At 36.0% G+C, this 27660-nt stretch overlaps 1 protein-coding gene across 1 annotated transcript in view; it reads right to left on the reverse strand.

Moving 5' to 3' along the window:
- spock1 (SPARC (osteonectin), cwcv and kazal like domains proteoglycan 1) overlaps positions 1-27660 on the reverse strand; it is a 192364-nt gene that overhangs the window by 12591 nt on the left and 152113 nt on the right. The window contains exons 6-7 of the mRNA XM_051860120.1: positions 23987-24125; positions 19241-19355 (exon numbers count right to left, since the gene is read on the reverse strand). Of these exons, the coding sequence (XP_051716080.1) occupies positions 19241-19355; positions 23987-24125 (254 nt within the window). The remainder of the gene's footprint in view (positions 1-19240; positions 19356-23986; positions 24126-27660) is intronic.

The following is a 27660-nucleotide window of genomic DNA, read 5'->3' on the forward strand; positions in this document are numbered from 1 at the left end:
AAATTTGTGTCCTCATAAATCATGAAAACAAGCACACACAACCAAAGACACACACACACACACACACACACACACACACACACACACACACACACACACACACACACAGATGATATAAATGTGCAATCACACTGCTGCAGTTATGAAAATGACCTCAGTGAAAGCATCTTCAAATATTACCATATCAGCTACTTACAAAGAACAAGTGCATGTTCAACTTCAGTATAAAAGAGGAAGTCTGCAGGAGTCAAACTGAAGTGTGTGTGTTGGTAAAAGTGCAATAATTCAGCTGAATTGTATTGTTATAGTTTTGTGACAGAAACATGTCACTTCTATTTCCACTAACATCAGCGCAAACCTGCAAACTCAAATTGGCGAGTGTCAGGAGGGAAATGGTTTTTCAGAATAATCCACCTGACTGATAGAAACTGATAACACACACACATACATACGCTCAGCGGCTGTCCTTGTTCCTCAGATAAATACCCAGATCTGAGAGCAGAGAAGAAGACGAATCTAGAAATAGAAATGTTTGTATGTGTGTGCGAGCAAGAGAGAGGAAACACAAGTATGCAAACGTGCAATTCATCTTCTATGGTCAGATTGTCTTTCAGATCAACTATTGTCATGCCAGAGCAGCAGTTTAGCGATAACAAACTAAATTTACAATTAAAGTTAGTTAACAACAGAATAACATCTAGTTAAATGTCAAAAATTTGACTCTATCAGCATCTTTCTGAGGATTAATTAGCACCACAGTAACTCAATGCACGTTTAACATGTACGTTTGTGGCGGCCATAGGGGACATAATTACAGCAGAAATACCAGAAATATCCCAGCCAACATGAGGGTCTTTGAATAACTGCATTGGACAATAGGGAGCCTTTGCGACAAAAAAGGTTGATAACCACTGAACTAGAGTGTAAATAAGACAAGAAACACACGTGTCAGCCGTTCAACCAGGAGCATCTCTTTGATCCACACATGTGGTTGAGGTGATGTTAAATAGTCATAACTTAGCTCGTGAATATTAATCTAAGCTGCTGCTGTTAAACAGCATGTTCTCTCGACTATAATGTTGGGTTACCACTTACACAATCTACTACAGTCCTTCTATCATATGAGTGATAGTTTAGACGTTTTAGTGAGTAAAAGGCCTTTTAGTATAATTGTAAAAACGTCCACCTTCAGCTTGTGGCTCAAGTGTCTTTTATCTGTGAAATCTTTACTGTTTTATAAGGTAAACGTAAGAATAACTTTTATGTTGTTAATAATATTTCAAGATGAACACTTACTGGACTGAAACAACTTTGGTTTACTTGATTATCCAGACAAAATCATGTTAAAATGTGAGTATCAAATATGATTATCAGGCTTTTGAGGAAAGATTATTTGTTGCTCACTCAATCATCATTTTATTGGGAGATATAAAGTGACGACTGATATTTATATGCATTTTATGTTAGTAGTCTGCTATAATGTTATAAAGATCTCATTGAGTTACATTACAAGCTTTCAGAATTTCATCTTATTTTGGTCAAATAAATATCAACAACTGCACTAAATTGCATATTTTTGCTCAGTTTTGGCCTCTGAAAAAAGAGGTGTTTTTTCCTCCATATTCTCACTTTATCATATTATATGAGCCATGACATATGAAAACTTGCAAACTTTTTTTTAGACTTAAATATATCTTGTGAAAAGGTTCAATAACTGTTCCATTTTTTAAAAAAGATTTTTCGGATTGTTATTTCATACGTCAGGCTTTAACAGGGTGTTAAAGCAAAAACCTGGAGATGTTTCTATAGTCATCTGTTTGATTGGCAGGTGGGTTTTCGTTCCTGTCTCAGTAATTAAAGGACGCTGCTGTACAGTGTGAACGATAACTGCTGACTCTCATTCGGGACAGTCGTTCCTCCGTCTCCAGCGCTCGTCTTTAAAGATAAACGCTAACAGCAGCAGTCGCCATTCACACGCACTCTGCTCCGGACGAGATGATGAACGCATTTAATTCAGACAGACGTAGATATTAGTAATTCCCTACAGAAAATCGTCTCTCACAATGATTAACGGCAGGACGGACAAGATTACACACAGAAACGCTTCTGCCGCTGTCTCAGCAGTAATGACATCAGATCTACTGTTTGATGCCACATATAGAGCATGAGAGATAGATTATAACATTTAATTAAAGGAATAGATCACACATTAATGAAAAAATGTCACTGTTCACTCACCCGCATGTATCCATACATTGAAAGTGCATGGTGACCAAAGATATTGAGGCCAAAAAACATCCAAAAAGCATCATGAAAGTATGATAACAATAAGTTATATGACTTTGTGTGAGGAACAGACACAAATTAAACTCACTAAACTTTTACTTGAAAACACTAAGAAACAATTTTCCCTCGGTAATAGCTGATCAATTTCACAAATAATTACAAAGAAACGGCAAGTAACATTCATTTCATCGTGATTATTTTAAGTAGAATGACTTGAATAGTATTTTCTTGTAAAATGCACACCAATAATCTTTTTAGTTTTAGTTTTATTTGCAAAATCGAAAAATCATTTCAGTTTATTTGCTGAAAATATTAGTTTGCTTATTTGATTTTCACTTATAATGACTTAAATTTGTATTTGTTCCTTCCACAAAAGTCTCTTGGAATATAACACAATTTTATGACAGTCATATGATACTTTTATGGAGCTTTTTGTTGTTTTTAAAGCTTGACAGCATCCATCTCCATTTGTTTTTCCAAGAAAGAAAGAGTCATATAGGTTTGGAATGGGATTTTAGTCTGTCTCTGAACTCAAGTGTTTTTAAAATATATTTATTTTAATCCACACACACACACTGTAATATAATGTGATCATTTAATATCATTATACAGTTAAATTAGATCAATGTGGTCTCTTATGTGGAGGTGTTAAAGTTCAGTATAGCAATCTACAGTATTAAAAGAGTTTTAAATGCATGTGAGACTTCTGCTCTCTAAAGAGGCTAAATTAACATGATTTAGGCTTGTTTAATTAGGAAAAAACAGGCCAGCAGATCACAGACTAAACATTTGCATGAACCCAGAGAGAGGAGAGGATGAGATGCTCTAAAACTTATAATTAGAGATCTCGACCACTTCTGTGCCTTTATTCAACATCATTCCTGTCCTTCGTGCTCTGAGAACATCAATACAAAATGGAGCGAAAGGAACCTTAAAGGGGTCATGAATTGAGAAACTTTTTTGTGAGCTTTTGATATATAAGAGGTTATTGTACTATAAGAATATCATGTAAGTTTCAGAGCTGAAAACTTCCTTGTTAGTCCAATAAAAGCTTTTATTGACACCAGGCCCAGCGAACAACTGATCCTGGAATGTGCCTATCTATCATAGATAGGTGAATCCCCGCCTCCGCAGAAGAAATCAACGCTTACTTCATCATTGCAATGTTAGCTCCGCCCACTGGCGTGTTAGTGAGATGAGGAGGAGGGAAGAGCGATACTGGACTAAAAATTTCATTACCTTTCAAAGGATCCTAATGCTAGGAATATGGTTATTTATTTTCAACAATGTGAATGTCTCAGTTGAGCATTATTTATTTGTACTCGGTACATTTCACTGTGGATTCTTTGGTAAATCAATCAATCATTTTGGCGCATGCAAACAGATTTTTACAATGTGGACTCGACAGTAATACAACAACATGTAAGAAAGTGTGTTAATTATAATGCCTGATCTGATATGTAATGATTCATGTACAGTCAGTTCTTTGTCTTGTGTCAGTAAATCAAACCAGTGACTAAAAGATCAACTTCACGTTGTTACTCTTAGTAGGATAAAAATAATCTGTTATCCAAACGGTGATTAAATTATATATAGAAAGTAATCAAAGAATGTTCCCTTTACAATCGCTGGAGCTGTAAATCAAACACTGTGTGCTAGAGCTGTCAATCAAACAGCACGTGCTGGAGCTGTCAATCAAACAGTGCAAGTTTATAAGTTTATATCAGAGTTCTGGACTCGTGCCAAAACTCCCGTTTTATTCAACGTATCTCTTAGTTACCTCACTTTTGCACTGTTAGTTATGATGAAAACATTTGTTAGCGTGCAGAAATTGAGTTGCAATGACAAGATCACTGCTTTCATGAGCTCAACAACAGGTCTGTGACTGGCTACATGCTCATCACTGCAACCTTTCATGCCACGATCTAAATATAATGCCATAGATCTAAATATAATGCTATAATCAACACTTTTCATGATTAGTTAACCTTGAGAGCTGTAATAGTAAAAACTTGCTAAAAGTTTTCGAGAGAGTAATACTTAGCTATTTCATATGCAAAGATGTTAGCCAATCACAACAGTCTCACAGCAGACACGCCCCTTAAAACAGAGGTTTCAAATCAGAGGGCTAAAATCAGGGTATGAAATTGCCTTTTATTTCTAAATTATGACCATTTTTGTCGTAAAAAGCATACTAACATTTTAAGTGCACACCAGGAAACATAAAACAACGCAGTTCATGACTCCTTTAAAATGATGAATAGTCAAGACGAATAGTCTATCCAAAACTAGAAAGCAATTTACTCACTTGCATGTCATTCCAAACCTGCTTGACTTTCTTTATGTAACACAAATTGAGGTAATTAGCACCATGTTCACACTAATCTGTACCATGCAATGAAAACATACGGTCACCAGGGATGATCAAAAAAGCACAGTAAATGTATTATAACAGCCGTGCAAATTAACTGATGTTCTCCTGACAGTTTTGTGTGAAAAACAGACTGAAAATCTCTCAAAATCTCATTTGTATATGTGTATATTCAGTTAATACATACTGCCAGGTTTGACGTCAGTAGCATGAGTTGACATAAGTTGTTGCATCTCAGCAGACCAAATTTGTATGTTATGAATTGAACAAAACTGAGATTTGAGAGCAGCGACAAAGGAGAATAATGATTTTATTTTACTATCACTTATAGACTATTATAGTTTTTGTTATTATAAAATAGATTTATTTTTTTTATAATTTTCTGTTTTCATTTTAATTTAAAATTTTTGGTAATTTTGTATTAATATTTTTTTTATATGTCTATGTAGTATAAATTAAGTTTTAGTTTTAATTCTTTTAGTACTTCAACTTAAACTAAAAGAAAATGACAATTGTTGCCTTGGCAACTAGCTGAAATAAAAAAAAAGTTTTTTAAATTTTTTTATTTCAGTTAATGTTTATTTTATTTCAAGTAATATATATATATTTTTTGTTTTAGTTTTGGTGGATATCAACTTAAAATCGTTCCTTACACACACACACACACACACACACACACACACACACAAAAATCAGATGGCTTCCGAAGACTTAGAATATAGTACAGGAAAAATATGGACTATTATTTATAACTCTTTTATGGTGTGTTTTTGTCCTTTTTTATTGTCTCTCCTCGCTGTTCTCTTTCACAGTCTCTGTACTCTTGTTCAGCTGATGGTCAAACTCACCCAGCAGACGACTCTAAAAAAAAAGCTTGTATTGCTGAAATGAATTTGACAGACGGCAGAGCCTACGATTCCCATGCCTGCATCTTTTTGTCACTGTACTGTTGTCAGGGTAACAGGTGCAAAACACAGGTGTGGCAACACAGGAAGATGATCTTAAAGGTCAAAGGGCATCCAGGGTTAAAGTCTTGCTGCTATTCATCTGCATGCAATCATGTCCCCATATGGTGTTATGAACACACACACACACACACACACACACATACAAGGGAAGAGGGAAGGGAAAAGAGCTTGAGGTAATCAACATGACGTGTTGATTTTATGTCGCATTTTTATTGCCTGATTAGTAGACCTAGATCGTAACAGCAAACGCACTGTGCGATGATCATGCTGGATTTCTGACAATGTCAGAAAATTGTCGTAAGCTATCTTTGGTCGCAAACCTGTGACAACGGCCGTTTTTGAACCTCTCTCACTGTACGACACAGGACCACCGATTAGAAGCCACGATCACAGAAATTACCATGATTGTTTGACGATGGCAATCTTTCGTCTGGGATTTTCCATTTTATTATGGTAACTTTTCTTAAAATAAGACATCCTTGATGACATATGCACCCTTCAAATGCAACCTCCGGAGGACGCAGCCTTTGAAATGAGATGCAGCTTGTATATCGGTTGTACGCTCATTATTGCGGTGCATTGTGGGATTGAATAAGTGCACTCGGTAATGTCCACTATGGTTTCGGACACCACTACAAATGGCTGTCCCCTCAAATATTTAAGGGTATAGTGGGCGATTTCAGACACAGCCACTCATGTCCTGATTTTTACTGTATAATGTAAAAAGTCAACTACATTTTTTTTTTTTACTGTATGGAAACTGGTAATCAGATAATCAGATAACATTACTTTCATATGGATTATTATTCTGAGTTTCATACTACATTTTTAAAGTCCTCCAGCAGATACGGTCTACAGTTCCCCAAACGTTGTGAAAGGTTCTCCGGCAGACAGATGGCAGAGTTAATTTGCTCTTATCGGAGGGGCTTTGACATACCGCTGCAGAGATTTAATTCCTGATGGAGGTCCATCATTCTGGCATGTTTGCGTTTCTGTGCCTGGAGCTCTGCTTAATTAAAATGAAACTGGGAATCTGGTTAAAAGAATTAATCTCTTTAACTGAGCAGTTTCGGTAAGTGCAAATCAAGCGCACGAGCGTGTGCGTGTTCATCCTGGGTAGAGGCATATGTTGAGTGGGAGTTGTCAATGATTCAAAAAAACCTATTTCTCTTTCTCGAGGCTCAGGAACTCGTCCAGACTCTGAAACAGGAGCAGGAGGAGCGTGTGAACGTGTAGAGGACGGTGTGCTCGTGCTGTTCACAACTGGTGGGTGGCCAGTGGATGAACAGCAATGGTTCAGAGAGTAATGAACTCGAGAAAAACTGAGATCTTCAGTGATTCATCTCCTGCCAGAGTGAAGGATTATGGGTGTTTCACGATGGAACACAGATCAGCAGGTTGGAAAAGACAAGTGGATCAAACAGAGAAACTCAACTGCAAACAAACACAAACTCATGACTACAAACACCCAACAAACTCAAACTATTCCTGAGTCAAAACGTCTTCTTTAATCTCAGAATGTGATTTCTGCACTTCAGAAAATATTTTGATTTTCATAAGCCAAGAAATCCATGCAGTCTCCCAAAAGCCCCAGTGCATTCATTACCAAGCTTTCCTTCCTATAGCTTATATTTCAATTAGTTGTGTGCAATTAATATAATATTATGATGTTTGGAAGATGATTATTTCTTGTTCCCGTATAGCTTAACTACCAAACAAACCCACACACACACAACTGCAATCTCTTTGGAAAGACATATTCTTAATATTTTATCAGCTGAACGATTGACATCAAGATATATAGAAATACAACTCTTCCTTTGGCTAACGCTCATGATTTATTAAATTTATTCCATTCCCAATTAGAAATATGAAGGAAGTGGCTGGAATTTATTAATTTTGAATTGATGAATTTTGAGTCTTCAGTGCATTTGAATTTTAGGGGTTGATAATCTAAACACACATAAATGTAAACTATATTATTGGCAAATGATAGTACATCCCACTTTACCTGTATACTACAGTATACTCACATAAAGTAATATATACATTATAACAAATCTCAGCTGCGTGTTTGTTTATATCATCATAAAAATGTAAACTTTATCATCACCCAGATCTATATATAATGTTGGATATATACAGGTATATCTAACTTTTTCCACATAAATACAATACACTCATGTAAAGTGATACATGCTATTTAGCAAATGTCAATTGCCTGATTTTTTATTTCATTGCAAGGAGTAACTATATTATTGCCCAGCTCTTTATACAAAGTTGGATACATAATTATGTCCAACTTTATCCACATACATTCAGTATACTCACATAAAGGGCGTTATATACTATATAGCAAATCTCAACTGCTTGATTGTATATAAAATCACAAAATGTAAATTATATTATTGCACAGCTCTATATATGAAGTTAATATATTATATCCAAATTTATTTGCATACGTACAGTACACTCACATAAAGCAATATACTATATAGTATACTCAACTGCTTGATTACTTGATTACTCTTACACAGATAATTTATTGTAGCTTGTCAAATTTGCACCTATTTGGGTGTGAGCAAATACATCCCGTTTTTGTGTGTGTCCCTTTAAATGCAAATAAGCTGCTGCTCCCGGCCCCCCTTCCAGAAGAGGGTGGAGCATTAACAGCGCTTCACTTGCTCAACAACAACAAAGCTGGAGAATCTCACGCAGCCAAAATGAGGATTGTCAAGGTGTTCAACCTTACATTGTTCAAACCGGAGTGGGACACTGATGGAGAGACTCGGGGAAAAAGTTACAACTTTTAGAATGAAACTGGACGTTTCTGAATGGTTAGTGGATAAATTTATGTAGTTGCTGTGGAGTTGAATCAACTCATCGACTAGCATGTGCCGTCATGTTAATCTTTTTTGCAAATCCAGCGCTGAATTGACCCTCGTTTGTGAAGCAGTCCGGCATAAAATGACAGCATGACAACAACATCCTACTATAACAACTCTTCCTCTTCTCCAAAGCAGCCCAACATGGCCTCACCCTCTTTGTTGCGTGTTCCCGGGGCGGGGTTTATGTAAATTTTGGGGTTCGTGATGCCACCAATCCGGGAAGAAGCTCATTGTAGTCCCTACCAGCCATTTGTTGTAGTCCTTAAAAAGCGATTTCTGTAAAAGAAAATATCTCCCTTTGCACTGAACTTTGAGCGTCGTAACTTTGCAGATGTTGTTTATACTCAAACAGCAACATTACACACTAACTAAAGTTAAAAAAGTGAAATCATAATCAAGGACCCCTTTAAGCTTGGCTCATAGAGCAATCAAGTTTATGGAGATATTAAAGTGAGCAGGCGTGGGGTCGCGATATTTCGGTTTTATTTTCAGCATAAAACAGTTTCATTTATTTAGTTTTTTATGGGCTTGTTCTTGTTCGTTGATATGCTTGCAAGATCTGGCATCACTTGTCAGGCTTGTACTGCTTTCTTTGTGGTTTCTTTCACCACACATACAGACGAGAAATAAATCTTTGTAATTTTTTGGATATTAATTTTGTTGTAGAATGTGGTTGTCACTCCAGTAAATGACTAAACTGTGTGTGTACAGAACAGGATTAAGCACTAAAAGGTGAACTGACAACTGAATTTAGCTACAATATATATGTGGCAAATGTGTATTGTGAAAAGCCATTATACGAATAAATTTGACTTGACACTTAGTGGAAGCCTCTGCAGGACACATGTGTGATTCAAGGTTTAATCTAAGAGAGTCTGATTAATTAATTGGGTTGCAGTCAAAGACAGAAAAAGAGAGAGTGTGTGAGCAAATAAAAAACCAGCTCTTACTTCTCTTATCATCCTTCCTATATCGTTATGAGCTGAACTAACAGAGGGAAATGCTGATAACGAAGATCATTAATTAATTAGCTGCGCTTTCCTTTTGTCCCTTTTCAGTTTCTCTCTGTTGAACTTTGAGCCTTTTTTACTTCTTTTAATCAAAGTACACAGTATTCCTCAGGGCCGCCCGCTAACAGTGTGTGTGAGATTTCACAAAGAACAGAAGAGCGCTGCGGCTTTTCTGATGATTCATAAAGTCTGGCAACAATGCAAATTCAGGTTTTTACACACACACACACACACACGCACGCACACACACACACACACACACACACACACACACACACACACAGAATTGTGCAAGCTGTGTGTATGTGTGTGTGTGTGTGTGTGTGTGTGTGTGTTGGCCACATTGAATTATGGGTAATCAGAGTATAAAGTAGGACGTCCGAAGGCACAACACTTCTGTTAGGCAGGAGAGTCACCTTCAACACACACACACACATAAATGCAAACTATCAATGCAAATGTGAAGGATCTCAGGTGGTCTGCTCCACTAAAAGTACTGAAACTATTGAGATCTGTAAAAGACATGTGGCACTGATTTCCCAGCATCTAGTATTAGTACTAGTATTAAACTTTGTGTTTATGCTCCAGACTTGAATGATTCCTGAAATCGTGTGTGTTTTTGAGGAGATCATTGTACTGTTACTTTACCAACTGATCAGACGCACCATTTTCACCTGCTGTACCAGAAAACAGCTGAAAAAGACAATCACATAAATCACCCCGTAAAGGCCTAAAATACTCACGTCAAAGTACTTTTTCTCTCTTCGCTCAGGGGTAAAAATAAGTTTGAAATACCTTTTCCAGAATACACTGTTAGTGAACATCCTGACATCTGCCATCCATACTGCTGAGAGCAGCGCTTAGATGAATATGTAAATATGTGATGCATGCTTTCCTCTCAATAACAAAATAAATAAATAAACACAACAAAAATACAAGCGGCACCTGAACTGTTCATCTCTTCCTACTAGTTATAGCACAAAATAAACATGAATGAACATCAGAAGTTCAAGTCCACCAATGTTAATCTATTAACTCTCCTGTCTGGCTTGTTTGCTGGACAAAATGGCAGCTTTGGCATAATGATTGGTTAGATTGCCTCAATCAAACCCCCGGCGAAGACTGAATTCAATCCTTCAGTCAAGACATATCACATTTATTTATATAGCACTTTATACAATAGCAGCTTTACAGTATTAAACATTAAAAAAAAAGTCAGTGTCGCTTTCAATTAGAATTACAACTTCAATTTCTACTCTGAAGCAACTCTCCAGAGTGTTTATGCTTTCATCATCGCCACGGACCAATTTCTGGAAAGTTCACTTTGGCAAGCTGTTTTGAACTCTAAAAATAAACTCCAAATGAACTTTGTTTTGGCCTGATCTTGTTTGAAATGTCGTCACACCAGTTTGTTATTCGATTTCACTAGTAAATGGATGCCTTAATGTGTTAAAAACACTCCTAACACCTTAGCAACCAAAAACAACATCCTGGCAACCACTAGTATCATAGTGGTGAGATGCTCACAGGCAAACAACACACATTTTCTTTAGAACCTGTAAACGTGTAATAGCATAAATATAGTATGATCAAAACACAACAATATTTTGGTTTTTGCTGGAGCACAGAATGAGGAAATCCACTGAAATGGAACAAAAATTACTCTTAATATAAATACACACACACCTGTAAACACTCCTAAAACCACTAGTATCATATATATATTGCTATTCTGAAATATTATTTTGCTGTACTATGCAGACACTCAGTCCTCTGCAGTCCACCTAGAACATTTATTGAAACTAAATTACAAAAACTAAACTACCAAAACTTTACAATAAGGTTTTAGTTTTTAAAATAGTTTAATGCTCTAGTCAAGATAAAGATGAACAAATTAGCATTTATTAATCAATATTTATTTCAGTATTAACTAATGCATTTTTTTAAACCATAAGTTGTATCTGTTAAAATTAGTTAAAAGAACTAACATCTAACAACTGCATTTTTTTATTTATTAACATTAACAAAGATTAACAAATGCTGTAAAAATCTATTGCTCATTGTTAGATCATTTTTGCTGATGCATTAACTAATGTTAAAGTCCCCCTGAAATCAAATTTTTTTTTAGCTTTTAGTATGAATATGTTAGCCTTGATGTTATGAATAAGCTGGTGTGTTCCAAAACAATGACAAAATTCGCATTTAAGAGATATAAGCATGCAAAACTTACAGTCTCTCACTTCCGCTAAAGTGGATCACGGATTTTCATGACATCACATCACACTTCAGCGTCTCATCAAATCTTCTGTCCAATCAAATGCTCTATAGAATCTGAAGTCCTGCTCCCTCCTACACACTTACAGACGCTGAAGCTTCGGCTGAAATCGGTCACTTGTTCACACATTTACTAGTTTCTACATGGTATATATATATAGAGAGAGAGAGAGAATAGGGAATGATTTAGACAGTGTAAATATGCTTTCCATTGAAGCGAATGAAGTCCGTTTTCGTGTTAGTGTCACGTGAACCGCCGCAGCGCGAGCACAGTCCGCTCTGGTTCAGAGACACGAGAGCACAGAGTGGATCATATCCGCGAGTCGGCTCAGTCCACGAAAGGTATCGGACCCATTTAAATTCTGCACAGAATGCTGTATTTTAAAGTGATATAGAGGAGATTAGGAGGATAAACGGTTAGATATTAAAAGGAAACAGAGGTTTTACTGAGTTTAACGGCTCTGGCCGAGCTGATATAAACTAAACGCTATTGGCTATTTTAAAAAAAGGGGTGGGGCTGTTCGATATATCACCCTGTCTTTCTGTTTCAGTTGAAATTACGTCAACACATTGAATAATGCTGCACGTTCCAAGACACTTCAGCAGGCCTTTAACAAATAAGATCCTTTGTACAACTGAAATCAGAAATCATGATGACATCACCATAACGAGCTCATTAACTACCCTTGCTCATTTTACAACAAAGAAGTCTTACAGGTACAGTAGCATTAGTCAGACAGAGGTTGGAAATGGCCAAAATTACATTCATTTTTGGTGCAAAAAACAAAACAAACCCTGACAAACATTAGAAGCACACGAGCTGGCAGTACTAAATGGACGCAGACACAGTCTAACGAAAACAACAAACAGCACTGAATAAAGTATTTATCATCTCCTAATGTGACATACAGACAAGAATAATGTTTTGATCACGTAAACCTGCCTGAGAGAGCTATTGATATGTCTGACCTTTAAAATGAAGTGTTTACGAGTATGAGAGAGTCAAACACTCCAGTGACATTTATTCTGATGTATTAAAGCCATCATATTAATGCTCGACAGGTGCGCCTGAGATTCAGGAGGAATTAGAGGATTTCCTGAATATTCTGCAGGTTAGTGAAGAGCCTGTTCACATCTGTGTTTGATGCACTGATGAGCTTCTAAAACCATTCATTTTCAAGTTTAACTTCATAAATGGTTGGTTATTATAAATACAAATTTAATGGAATAAATGAAATCTCCACACCAAAAAAGGGGAAATATATTTATTCTCAGTTTGGGGAGGCTTATTTTACAGCTTAGTTTTAAAGAAATTAATACTTTTGTTCACAAAGGATGGATTAAATTGATCAAAAGTGACAATAAAGACATTTATAATTTTACAAAATATTTCTATTTCACATAAATGCTGTTTATTTGAACTTTCTATTCATCAAAGAATCCTGAAAGAAAAAAAAAAAAATCAATCACTGTTAAAACACCTTACCGACCCCAATCTTTTGAATGATAGTGTATATAAGTCCAAAATCCCATAATATCGAATATACATAGTATAATGTATATACATACTGTATTTTGTTTTTATATATATATATATATATATATATATATACACATCCACATGCATACTGTGTAAAATATATCACAATCCTTCTGAAATATGCTCTGGTTACATTAAATATAACTTGATCATTAGTAAGAAAACTAAAGTCTGTGCCGCTGATCTCCCACCAGAAAATATGTCACTTCCTGTAGGATGATGTCATTACGCAACTGGCTTTAGTTAGGGATTTGAAAAACTAGTCTCATAGTTGAGACTATGAAAAACTAATTATGAATTAAAAACAATATTCTAAAGAAAACATGTTTTGTTGGGAAAAAAAAATTCAATTAGATAAAGAATACTTCTGAATAAATTTCAGAAGTGCATCACCTGGGGATATGATACCTTGTGTTCAGTTAATTGTGATTTTATGATGAAAGGAAATAATAATAAATGTGATTTACATCTATTTTTTCCAACATCCAAGACATATGATGGGAAGATGAAGATATTCTGCATAACAGAATGACCTAGAAACACAAGAATCACTGACACACAGATTTCGGTGGATGTAATTTTCCACTGAAAGGCTCATATTGCTGTTTTTCCTCTAAGGCCCAATGAAGAAAGATGAGCGTGTGTGTGTTGTATTATATTGCAGAGTAAAGCGTGAAAAACGATTCTTCAAAACATAATGAGCGAGTGTTGTTCAGCGCGCACACACACACACACACACACACACACACACACACACACTCACACTCATCTCTCTACAGTATTTTCTCTCAGGTGATCCCTCTATTTTTCACTTTTCTCTCCTGCTGTGAGTGAAAAATCTCTTGTGTTTCTCTTTAGATCATATCTCTCTCCGTCTTCATCCCTCCTTTCATCCTAACAAACCCATCGCCCATCTCCACCCCCTCTGGCTCCATCTGTAATCATCTCCACCTCTTTGTCTCTCCTTTCCAGTATCTCCAGGAATTTCTGTGGCTCGGCCGGTCAAGATCATGGGTTTAATTCCTTGTAAGTCACTTCAGATAAAAGCCTCTGCTAAACGCCACATTAAATCTTAAATTTATGATTTAATACAAATATATTATCAAAAATGGCCATAATCATATGAAGGCATAAAGCATTAACAATTTAATTAATCTTTTAAAATGTATTAAAATTAAACAATTCCTTTTATTTTGTGGCGAAGTGCTGTGTGCTGTCTTTTTGTGGTTTAATATTCACAAACACTAGTCCATATCACAATTTGTTTAAATGTATAGTACTTTTGATTTATTCATTTTTAAAATGTTCCATGTCATTCCATGTCATTCTGCGTTATACAGTAAATTCCATTTATTATAAACTGGATTCCGTAATTCCATTGGCGTTTTCTGCATCCGCCCCTAGTCCTGCCCTCGGTCACCCATCTTTCTAAACCACACTGTAGCTCCACCAAGAATCGCACGGCCGAAAACAGAAGAACAGATAATGGACAGACTCTGAGAAGAAAGAGATTTCCTCAATGCAAACACTGAGCCCTGATGCCGAGGAATAACTGCTACATCTGAATACAGAACAGAGACACATAAAAGAGAGCAAGATGAAAGTCAGAGATAAAATGACAAAACAAGATGAACAGGTCAAATAAAGAGAAAGAGAAGAGGCCGTGAGACAATAAAGACGCAAGGAAATGAAAGAAAAATGGACTTTCAAATGACACATTTTTTTATCAGTCTCTCTTTTTCTGTGGTAATTGCTTCCTGATGTATGCAGCACTTTTCCAATTAAAGATCATGTCAGTGATCTGAAGTCATTAAAATACAGACATCATAACGTTCCTATCAGAGTGAACCTTCATCTCTGCTCAGATCTCGCAGCATAACTGACAGAGAGACTCTGTTCTGCTGGGGAAGCCTTTGGGAAATAAGTGCAAACAGGCTGGAGGTCATGAATCTAAATTACACACACACACAACAACAAACCCTTAAAATAACGGATGTGTCATCAAAACACATCAAGAGCAAATCTTTATTGCTCAGAGGAAGTGCTCAGGATATTTAAGTGAACTCATCACAACATGTAAGTATCAACTATTGACAGATTTGATCTGATTCCGATTCACAAGCTCTTGATTCAATTGACCCTTAGCCGGGAGCCTGGGAATGCCGAATCCGCCGTAATGTCCAAAAAACAGTCAGGGGAGTTAGTAGATTAACTTCGGTGGACTTGACTTGAAAAATGGTGTGTACTGACGTTTTTCCTTGGTTGAAACAACATTCCTTCTGATGTAAATTAACTAATAGGAAGAGAAGATCAGTTCATGAGCCGCTTGAACTGAGGCGCTACAGCAATCTGTCACGACACATTAAAGAGCCACAAAATGGTATTTATTGTTTAAATTTCTTTGAGACTTTGTTTCATATCAAAAGTGACTGAGTGAGAACGTGATGTGTGATGTGAGGGCAGCATGGCATGTCGGGCATACAGTAGCAACAGTAACTAAAGAGGGCAGGTCTTTGCAAACTGTCGATTTGATTCAAATCTTGATTTGATACAGATTCATTTGGATATATATCAGGTACAGTACATGTCAATTTTTCTTGACATGACACATTTCGGTCAGTTGTATGATATCTTTCAACATGCATTCATGTTTATTTCGTGAAAGAGGAAGACATAATCGGTTCACATGCCACTTGAACTGAGATCTGTCATGCCACAATAAAGTGTGACAAAACCACACATTTATTGTTTGAATTTTGCCATTGAACTGACAAAAACTGAGACTTAAAAAACTCAAAAGTAACAAAGCACAAAGTTTATTGTGAATTACAAATAATGTTTAGTGAAGTTTTACTTGTGAACTAAAAAACAGCATGAACTAAAAGATTGATCTTGGGATTGAAAATGAAGACTGATTTATCAATATTGTAATCACAGCTCTAGCATCAATTTGTCTCAGACGTTAAAAGAGAATCAAATGAGTCATCATCCAGTAAGAGTACAGACTGAACATCAGGATGAATAAATGAGGAACAGCTGACTTTTTACAAGTAGTGACTTATTTGACCTCTTTTAGGAGAAACATCTTGAATGATTTAATGAGTCATTTATATAGATCTTTACTATGTTTTACTGTACACCCAAAGCATTTTACAATCATGTCTCCTCAACCACCAGTGTGCAGCATCCACTTGGATGATACGACGGCAGCTACAGCACAATGGTGCCAGTGCACTCACCGCCTACAGGTGGAGAGGAGAGAGAAGGATAGAGCCAATTCAAATTATCGTTATTATTAGAAAGCCATTATTGATAAATGCCAATGGAGGAAATTTGGCCAGGACACTGGGGTTACACCCCTACTCTTTACGAGAAGTGCCATGGGACTTTTAATGACCACAGAGAGTCAGGACATCAGTTTAACGTCTAGTGCTTGTTACAGTATAGTGTCCCCTCACTATACAGGGGCCACACAGACCATAGGGTGAGCGCCCCCTACTGGCCTCACTAACAGCAACCTGCAGCAGCAACCTGATTTTACCAGGAGGTCTCCCATCCAGCTACTAACCAGGCTCAACATTGCTTAGCTTCAGTGGGCAACCAGTCTTGGGCTATAGGGTGATATGGCTGTGGCCTTAGAGAGGAAAATAAAAAAATCTAAATGTTGTCTCCATTTAATCTCAAGTGAAAAACAAATGTTAAAAATATGTCATTTGAGATGTTTCTTTTCTGTGGGTAATAATACATTGGAACGTCACATTAAGTCTGTGCAAACACCATCATGCCTCCATCGCTCTCTCTGTTTGTCTCTATTCCTCCAGAGACCTTGTTCCTGTGATGTCCAGGGTTGTTCCCAAAACACTGAATTCACTATTCACTTTCCCCTCAGGACACACACACACACACACGCACGCACACACACACACACACACACACACACACACACAGAACTATAAAAAACTTCTTGCTTCTGCGTGTTTTTCTTTCTCAAGGCTGTTTCATGTGTCTCTTACGGTTTGTTCAGACAGGCAGCAAAAATATTTTGGCCAACTCAAATCCGTTTTTTTTTTTTGTCGTCTAAAAAGCAAAAGCACACCAAATGCCACTTTCACAAAACCAATCCAAACCACATTCACAGGTCATTTCAAATTCAATTAAAATCTGATTTTTGGAAACTTATCTCAATTTGAGCGTCTGAACGGATTTCAAATTGGTTTTTTCCCCATCATTCAGAGCGCTGCCCCTATCTAAACTATGAAAAGTGCTCATTGATGACTACAATATTACAATATATTTGATAATACATTTAATAATAATGGCAATAAAATCATAATAATTAATATTTTATAGTCATATTGAAGTGGTCAAGAATAGTGTGAATGTAGCCTATGAAAACTTGAGTAGAAAGAGAACTGATTTTTTAACTTTATGGTTTGAGTTGTAAAGAGTAAACCAAAGTATGAACACCTAAATCATTCAGCCCTAAAAGGACTTAAAAGTCTCCAGAGTAAAAAGCATTTTTTTCACCTTTTTTTCTATGCAGATTGACTAAATCTAAAAAAAATCACCCCACTCATTCTAGAATGAGTTAAAAATTCTTTATATCAGTCAATCAATCTGTTAGTCAAATCAGCCAATCACATGACAGCAAATCAATGCATTTAAGCATGTAGTCATGGTCAAAATGATATGCTGAAGTTCAAACTAAGCATCAGAATGGGGATGAATTAAGTGACTTTGAACGTGGCATGGTTGTTGGTACCAGAGGGGCTGGTCTGAGTATTTCAGAAACTGCTGATCTACTGAGATTTTCACGCACAACTATCTCTAGGGTTTACAGAGAATGGTCAGAAAAAGAGAAAATATTATCCAGTGAGTGGCAGTTCTGTGTGTGAAAATGCCTTGTTGATGCCAGAGGTCAGAGGAGAATGACCAGACTGGTTCAGCTGATAGAAAGGCAATAGTAACTCAAATAACGAGGTCTGCAGAACACACAACACTTCGAATTGTGAAGCAGATGAGCTACAGCAGCAGAAGATACACCGGTGCCACTCCTGTCAGATAACAACAGCAAACTGAAGCTACAATTCACACAGACACATCAGAATTGGACAATAGAAGATCGGAAAAATGTTGCCTGGTCTGATGAGTCTGGATTTCTGCTGTGACATTCAGATGTTAGGGTCAGAATTTGGGCGTAAACGACATGAAAGCATGGATCCTGTCTTGTATCAACGGTTCAGGTTGCTGGAGGTGTAATGGTGTGGAGGATATTTTCTTGGCTCATTTGAGCCCCTTAGTACTAATTGAGCATCATTTAAATGCCAGAGCCTACTTGAGTGTTGTTGCTGACCAGTGTACTCATCTTCTGATGTCTACTTTCAGCAGGATAACGCACCATGTCACAAAGCTCAAATCATCTCAAACTGGTTTCATGAACATGATAATGAGTTCACCAAACTCAAATGTCCTCCACAGTCACCAAATCTCAATCCAATAGAGCATCTTTGGGATATGGTGGAATGGGAGAATCAAATCTGCAGCAACTGTGTGATGATATCATGTCAATATGGACAAAAATCATGAGGAAATGTTTCCAGCACCTTGTTAAATCTATGCCATGAAGAATTGAAGGGATAGTTCACTCAAAAATGAGAATTATCCCATGATTTACTCACCTTCACATCCTAGGTGTATATGACTATCTTCTTTCAGACGAACACAATCAGAGATACATTTAAAAATATTCTGGCTCTCCTAAGCATTATAATGGTAGTGAACGGTAGCAAACTGGATCGGTGTGCAGTGTGTACAAAGCTTTTGTCTTCATTTCTCCAGATTTAATCTCTGTTAAGACAGTTCACAGATTCTTTCAACATCCTAACAAACAGGAAATGACTCACCGTTCTTCTCTGTGTGTGGTTTGATGACTTCCTGTCCTGGCAGGCAGGGACAGGGACCCTCACACTTCACAGAGATGCTCTTACCAGAGCTGCAGGCCTGGAATTCAAGTTTACACTGTGGAAGAACAGAGAGGATTTTGAGTAGTGCAGTTAGAGACATTATCACATTTAACCGTCGCAATCCGACCGTTGAGCTTTATCACTCATAAAATGAGTCTGTTTCCAGAAAAATACAAGTTATCACATTATGATGACATGATTTTAGTTCCTTTGAAGTGAGGTGATTGCGTTCATCAGATCTGATCACACAGAGGCAGTGTAAAATCCACGGTGTTCTTTGGGATTTTTAAGGGAATTAAAGATGATGTCATGATTAGACTATAAAACTAAAATGGTTCATGAAGTGTAATACTTAATTATTTTTCAAAGCAGACTCAATTAAACAAATAGCAGACAGTCCTGTTGATTAATACTGAGACATGAGAAAATTTAAGTGTTTGGAATAGAATAGAATAGAATAGAATAGAATAGAATAGAATAGAACAGAACAGAACAGAATAGAATAGAATAGAATAGAATAGAATATTCTTGTCATTATTTCTTCTGTGAATTCTTATGTTAGCATCTGCGTCCATATTAAAAGCTCAATCTGTGTGTGAGGACATTTGCTGCTGTGCTGATATTCACAATACCATAATGACAGAGAATAAAGAGAGAAATGAATAAATCTGTGGTGTGCTTTATTTACTCTTGTCATCCTGATGCTGAACCTTCCAATAACCCCTTAAAATCAGCTTGCCTAAACAACACACACCATTCAAAACACTGTTTGTGTGTGTGTTTGTGTGCATATCACTGAACAATTTTCTGCTAGTTTAAAGGGGTCATGAACTGCAATTTTTTAAAAATGTTATAATGTTCTCTGAGGTCCACTAATGTTATCAAGATTGTAACATCAAAAAACATCCTAATTTAGAAATAATAAGCTATTTACTATAATGTTTTTGACCCTCTCTTTCGAACAGTCCATTTTGATGGGCGTGCCGCATTCAAGACTAGGAAGTAAACACACACTGCTAGGATTGGGTAACAGTTTTGCATATTAAAATAATTTCAACATCCCCGCCATTACACAGATGGAATTGAATAATATCTCGTTACATAGCTGAAACATTTGCCAACAATGTGAAACATTTATGCGTATTACATATGCTTTATAAGTCTTGGTTGTGGCAAATAAAGTTTAACCCTTTAAGCCCTGAAGGCATTTTTAGACATACACAAAAGTCAAATTTTGTGGTGATAGCATAAAGTAATCAAAAGCTACAGCATTTGGAACCAAGGTAGCCTTTTTGTTTAGCCCTTGACGCCCCCTAATGGGCATTTTTAAAATCATCCACAAAGTTATAAGTGAAAATGCCACGTGAAAGCAACATCTGATTTTAGTTAGCATGGGGTTTAATGTGTTGTAACTCTGTGAGGAATATCTCGTGATCGATGTATTGGATTATGTTGATTTTGGTCTCATTTTAATAGTGAGAATCTGCTGTAAATAATGCTGTTTTTCCACAATCAGAGCATGTTTCATGAAGTTACGAGTAAAAACGTGACATAAATGCAGCATCTGTATATTATTTACATATGGGTCTTGCAGGGCTTCATGTACAAAAATTCAAGTTTAGTCAAAGCCCAAAACAATTTGGGCTTGTTGTATTCTACTCCGTGAGACCTTTCAAATGACATATGACACATGACTGTACATAGTACAAAAAAGTATTTAATAAATTATGATTTTTTTTTTTTTTTCTATTTATCAGCAAATAACTCAGCACTACTTAGGAGTTAATCAAATTTGGCTACATTCATTGTAAAGTGCAGACTCTAAGCTTTCAAATGACACCTACTTTGTGTTGATCAAGTTTTGAAAAGTTTTGAAAAAAATTATTCACTTTAAATACTAATTAAAATACTAATACAAAGTACACTTTAAATAAAATGAAACATGTTGGAATTTCTTACTGATGACTTCGCTCACTGAAGTTTTTATTCAGAATTACAGCAAACGGCTTTGATCAAAACAATAACAAAAGCAGGCATTCTCGTGCTTTCTTCCGTATCCGATAATCCAGCGCATTACCGAAGCAATGGAAAGAACAGCAAGTCACAACCATCACAGCTATTCAGTTTGTCTGCAGCGCTACAGTATAAATACTCAGTATATATCAAACCATCTGTAACAGACAAAGCAGTAGTGACACATGGTAAAAACACTTGTGTGTTGAGACATTACTATCGGATCCAATATAGTTGTCACTGCATCATCTTTTATTTTCAGTCTCCCTGAAAATCCTGCGCCAAACGGTGTTCGTTTAAAAACTAATCCACAGTAAAATGAAGCAAAGAAATGAAGTGTCTTGCTGATGCGATCTGACTGGAACTTAAATAATGTAAAATATAATGTTCATCCACACTTTCTCCGATACACTTTTAGTATCCCAAGGATGGAAAGACTGTGTTTTTCCACAACTTCAACCTCAAAACTTCTGTAATCCTCAGAGGCATCTCCGTGGTTTTGTTGCTGGAGTAATCCTGTGTTTGTGTCTCTCTTGTTTTACTACTACATGACGTGCGCAAATCGGTGGGCGGGGCTAAAAAGGCAATGATGTAAATGATGATGTAAAATCCAAAACAAGTCTTTTTCTGAGCTTGGTTTCAATAAAAGCTGTTTTTGGACTAACGAGGAAGTTTTGAGTTCTGAAACTTACAGGATATTTTTATAGTACAATGACCTTGAAAATTTGATGGCAGCACTTTATTTTACAGTCCTGTTTAGCATGTACATACTATATACTTATTGTAATAATTACAATACTACAGTATTATAATACTAGTCCTACATCTACCCCTAAACCTAATCTTAACCCATGTAGTTACCTTATATTATTCAGTACTTTCTTGGTAAGTACACTGTAAGTACATTGAAAGTGCATGTACTGTAAAATAAAGTGTAACCAATTTGATTTCTCAATTCATGTTTCTTATTTTTAACACTGAAATGGTCTTTTGTTCAGTAAAGAGGCTGTTCTGTGCTTCAGATGAACAAATGCATTCAGAGAATAAATGAATCACATTCGTCAAGGAAAGCTCTTTAACGTCTTTGTTTTTTGACATACTCAGTTTTTTGAACAGATGCAGACAACATGAAAGAACTATTTACAAACCATTTTATTGACTACATGTGAGTTTTCAGTGGATTGTGTGAATCTACTCTCTTCCTGGAATGTCCATTCATCTTGATGTAGTTTAATAAATACACTAAAAAAAAAAAAAAAGTCTGCATCAGGGTAAATATAGCTTGAATTTTTTTTTATTTTATTTCATGCTAATTTTCTATTTCAGTCTAGTTTCAGTTTGTTGTATATTGGTTTTGTCTTATGAATATTACTGTTCATGGATTTTGTTATTATAATCTTTATAATCTCTATATAATGTTACTGATTTTATCCATTCATCCATCTAGATGTAGTTAAATACAGTATAAAACAAGCCTGCATTTTTTTTTAATACATGGTTATAAGAATTACTGTTTTTTTTTTTGTCTCAAAATATTCTGTCTATAAATGTTTTCATTTATAATAATCTTCATCTATATAGAGTTACTGATTCTACAAATGAAAATATCAGAAGTAGCCCAATGAGAACAGTCCAAATATCCTGTCCTCTATCTGTTCAGACTCTCTCTCTCTCTCTCTCTCTCTCTCTCTCTCTCTCTCTCTCTCTCTCTCTCTCTCCATCTCTCACATCTGATTTGATTCTGGCTGAAGGGAAGGAAATGGAGTGGGCGGGGTTAAATCAGTGAGGTCACAGACGGGAGGCACAGGTTGGGCTGGAGGCTCAGGTTTTTCTCTCTGTTCTTGAGCCGAAGGGGAGATTGCGCAGGACTCAAGAATCCAATATCAACAGCGGACACAGTTCATCCACCTAACCATCCATCACCAAACACTGCATCATTTACACCAGGAGAGAGAGAGCTGTGCGCTGATATTGGAATTTAAAGGTGACTCTTTCCTCATTGGGACACAATGATCCTGAGTCTGATAGTGTTCAGGTTAAATTCCTGTGATCAGATTGCACTCGTACCTCACCTGAGCCTGGATTCACAAAACATTCTTAACCCTTTCGCACGCAAGATTAAAATATTCTAGCTGAGCCCCCAGCGTGTTTTTTAGAGCGTATCACCTTATTATTTCCTTGGTGACACATCATGCTTGTCACGTGACACACAACAGCTCTGTATGATAGATGTATCGCTTTTTTTGCTGTAGAATCCACTCGAATGCACGTCACAGTAGGGAAGAAAAGACTATCACAACTTCTGTTTCATGCCAACTTTAAATATATCTAAGAAGATTTTGTATTCCCAAAAATGTTTCTTAAAGTTGGCATGTAACGGAAGTAAAATAAGATATTGTTTAAATATTGTTAGATATTGTTACTTCTTAAGAATTCCCTTAGGAACATTCTTACAAATTTCTTAGGATTTAACTTAAGAAATTTCTTAACTTCTCTCTAAAGAAGATTTTGGTAAATCCGGCCTTAGAACCTCAACACACACTTTACATTTCATCAAACATGGAAATGAGTTACAATTAACATTGCACAAGTTATTCTTATTGGAGAGTCATCTTTTTTCATTCAGCTCAATTTAACCTCATTAAATCACCATTCACATGATGAATATCTCACCTTTGAGGAGTATGTGTGTCCATCCGAGCCGCACACCGAGTTGGAGTGAACTACAGGACATGGCCTACATTTCCCATGATTCATATCCAACGCTCCCATCCAACGCTTATGGGGAACATTTCCTTTCCTGGGTTTAACACTAAAGAAAGGAATAGCGAGAGAATGAGTGGGAAGTGTCACAAATAAAAGCATATATTTGTTTACTTTGATACCAGAACACAGATTCAATCCTCAGAAAAGTTTCCGGTAGAAACATTTGTTATTTAGTACCTGATTTGGATTCATACAGTATGACTGTATGATTTATGTATGCCATGAAAATCCATCAATTAAATGTTTTAAATTATATGCAGTATTTCATACATGGTCAAATTAAACACTTATCTACAGTTTATAACTGTAATAAACAGATTATGTTTACACAATCTAATAAATTTGATTACACACATACACAGTTCATACAGTTTAAAGTAAGCCTATAAATAATTACATAATTATTAAATACAGATTGAAAAAGAAATATTTAAAAACATTTAAAATAGAAATATAGCTAAAGAAATATTTTTAAAAAGTGTACTTTTTGTATTCTAATAAATTAAATCATTTTAAAATGTCTCATTGTATCCCTCTATTAAATTGGTTCTTGTTTCCCTTTAGATTTTATAAAGATTTTGTATTGTGCTACTAAATATTTCAAATTAGGTGCACATGTGCATCTTGGGAAAAAGTAAGCATCAAGCTCTGATTAGCGTGCTAAGATAGCTCTCATTACCTGCCGTCTTGTGCCAACAGCCCAATCAAGATTTGACAGACATTATAAACAGCTAGCGCTCGAATCCAAGGGGAATCGGATTTTATGAGGAGATCAAATCTTACACAGCACTGGCAGATCAGATATCACACACATATCACATGACAAAAGACATCTATAATGTCACTCCTGTTCACACTCAAAATGTCAATATCTCATAGAAAGCGTGAAGTCTGATCATCTGAAGGTGATAAACAAACATGATCACTGTCTGTTTCTCACAGCTGACAGAAGCACTTTAACAGATGAGTGACAATATCAGAGATTTGTTTGTTTGTGGTTCGCTTTTACACTACCATTTTGATTTTAAAAGAAGTCTCTTCTGCTCACCAAGGCTGCATTTATTTAATCAAAAATACAGTAATATTGTGAAATATTATTACAATTTAAAATAACAGTTTTCTATTGTAATATATTTTAAAATGTAATTTATTCCTGTGATGAAAAGCTGAATTTTTAGCATCATTACTCCAGTCTTCAGTGTCAAATGATCCTTTAGAAATCAGGCTGATTTGATCTGATTCAAATCAGATCTGATTTGATTTTTCAGTTGTGCTGCTTAAATATTTTTGTGGAAAACAAGATATGTCAGGATTCTTTGATGAATAGAACGTTCCTAAGAACAGAATTTATTTGAAATAGAAATCTTTTGTAACATTATAAATGTCTTTACTGTCACTTTTGATCAATTTAATGCATTCTTGCTGAATAAAAGATTTAAATCTTTTTTTTTCTATTTTTCTATTTTATTCATTATATATAAAGGATAAGCAGAATTGTCTCAAATCACCTTGAAGGGGTTTATGTTCTGCTAATGACCAGTTGACTGTACATTTCCCCACTTATCACACGACTGCTTACCAACCAAATAAGCAAACATGAAATATTGATTTGAGTTGAAATTATTTTATTACGTGAGGAGAAAGAAAGTGTGGATTGATACGATTTAAAACTAGCACAGCTATTTAGGAAATCATTTGAAGGGGACAATGGTCAATTTAGCAGCTACAGTTTAGCATCATTATACAAAAATATTGGCCAGCCGAATGCTGCGGGTGACCAATCACAGTTGTGTACTCCAGAGAGCCGTGTAATAAGCTGAACTCGCTCCCAGGCTTTCTGAACCCGTCTGCCAAATTCACAAACATTATTGATTGAGCATGAGGAGAATCTGTCTCTGGTCACTATGAAGTGTTCGTCTTGAGCCAGCGCTTTTAAAGTCTACGTGCTGAACTGCTGGATAATGCAGTGAGATACAGTGTAATGGAGTATATTACAGCACATTATTGTGCATTACATTATGACTCTGTAATTTACACTTCATTGAGTTATATTGAAGTATATTTGCAAGAGGAAATTACACTGCTGTGTTGGATCTGTTCTCAAATCAGTCTTACTGTGGAAATACAGTATATTCATACAACCAGCATGAGTCTTCTTCATTATTACACTTCAATTAAAACCTTGAAATATCATCACTAATGGTTAAAACTCATGTTACGCACAATCAGGCGTCACATGTAGTTCTGTTTGTGTTCTGTTTAAAGCCTGTGTTCCCTAAATGGTTTTAGCTTTAGTTAATAACTCTGGTTAGGATGCTGCCTATGTAGACAGTAGATAGCAAGAACAGAGCCGAGGCCTGTATGGAAACTGCAGTGTTTGTTTATTTTTCTGTAAATTTGATAATGCTTTAAATATCAGCTCCACTTTTTTATTCAGACATTTTTTATATTTTTGATATACTTTTATTAGGGGGTGCAGGACACTATAGTGCATTTATGTAAGTGAGGATAGCAAAATAAAGTAAACTGTCACATGTTATACCCACAAATTCTTCATACAGTGGACTATTAGTAAAATTTATAAAAATTTGGAACCAAAAATTATTCAGACACTTTGACCTGACCATGTTTTGCTTAAGTGTTATCTGACAATTAAGATAATTTTTTTCTGACACAGTTTAACTCTGAGATCTTGTCATATTTTATTACCATTTTTTAAAACTATAGTGAATAAACTGTATTAATGAATGAAATGTTCAAGGTGTCTGAATAAATTTTGGTTTGACTGTATGTAGATCCAATTGACAGATTTTCCCCAACGATTAGTGTAGAAACAGTGAAAAAAGTGTGCAGATTCCATGTGGATTTACTTATAATTTATTAACATGTGTTATTTTGTTGTGCATAATCTAGCAGTGCTCTTCATGCATTATGTACTGCAGTGTTTTAAGGTGTAAATTAATGATCAGAAGCAGCAGCTACACCTCATATGCTGGTCATTAATGATAGATTGACCGATGCAGATAAATCCTAAGGAAAGCATCAACACCCACTAGCAGTGCGATTGGCTTTCTAATCGGATCAGCATGTTGTTATTTCTCTGGGAGATATTTGATATTTGCTGTGACAGCATGCGCTTTATGTTTGCATATGTAAGAGGGCATTAGTAATTTAGCTTCGTAAACTCTTGGACCTGCTCAAATGGCCATTACACAATTAATATTTGTTTGTCCAAACATAAAGAGGGCGGAGTCAAGAGCCCAGAATGATATTCCCTCAATGTTCCACTGTCACTACGACGACGACTCACAACAGACACCAATGGAATGTTAATGTGACCCTGGAGAAGCGGAGCAGCTTCCCGAGTGTAAATACCTCAGAGGCCGATTAAACACAAGAACACATGCTCAATTATTTAGTGCTTGGAAATTATTTGTAATCATGGTTATGGAATAATTGGTCAAGAATTATTAGAGGCCCAGAAAACTAGCCAATCAGAAAGGTTACAACTCATGTTAGGCATAATACTACAAATCAGGCATCACATGTAGTTTTAATTTAGCTTCGTAAACTCCTGGACC

Source organism: Ctenopharyngodon idella, chromosome 14 (genome assembly GCF_019924925.1).
Source record: "Ctenopharyngodon idella isolate HZGC_01 chromosome 14, HZGC01, whole genome shotgun sequence".
NCBI lineage: Eukaryota > Metazoa > Chordata > Actinopteri > Cypriniformes > Xenocyprididae > Ctenopharyngodon > Ctenopharyngodon idella.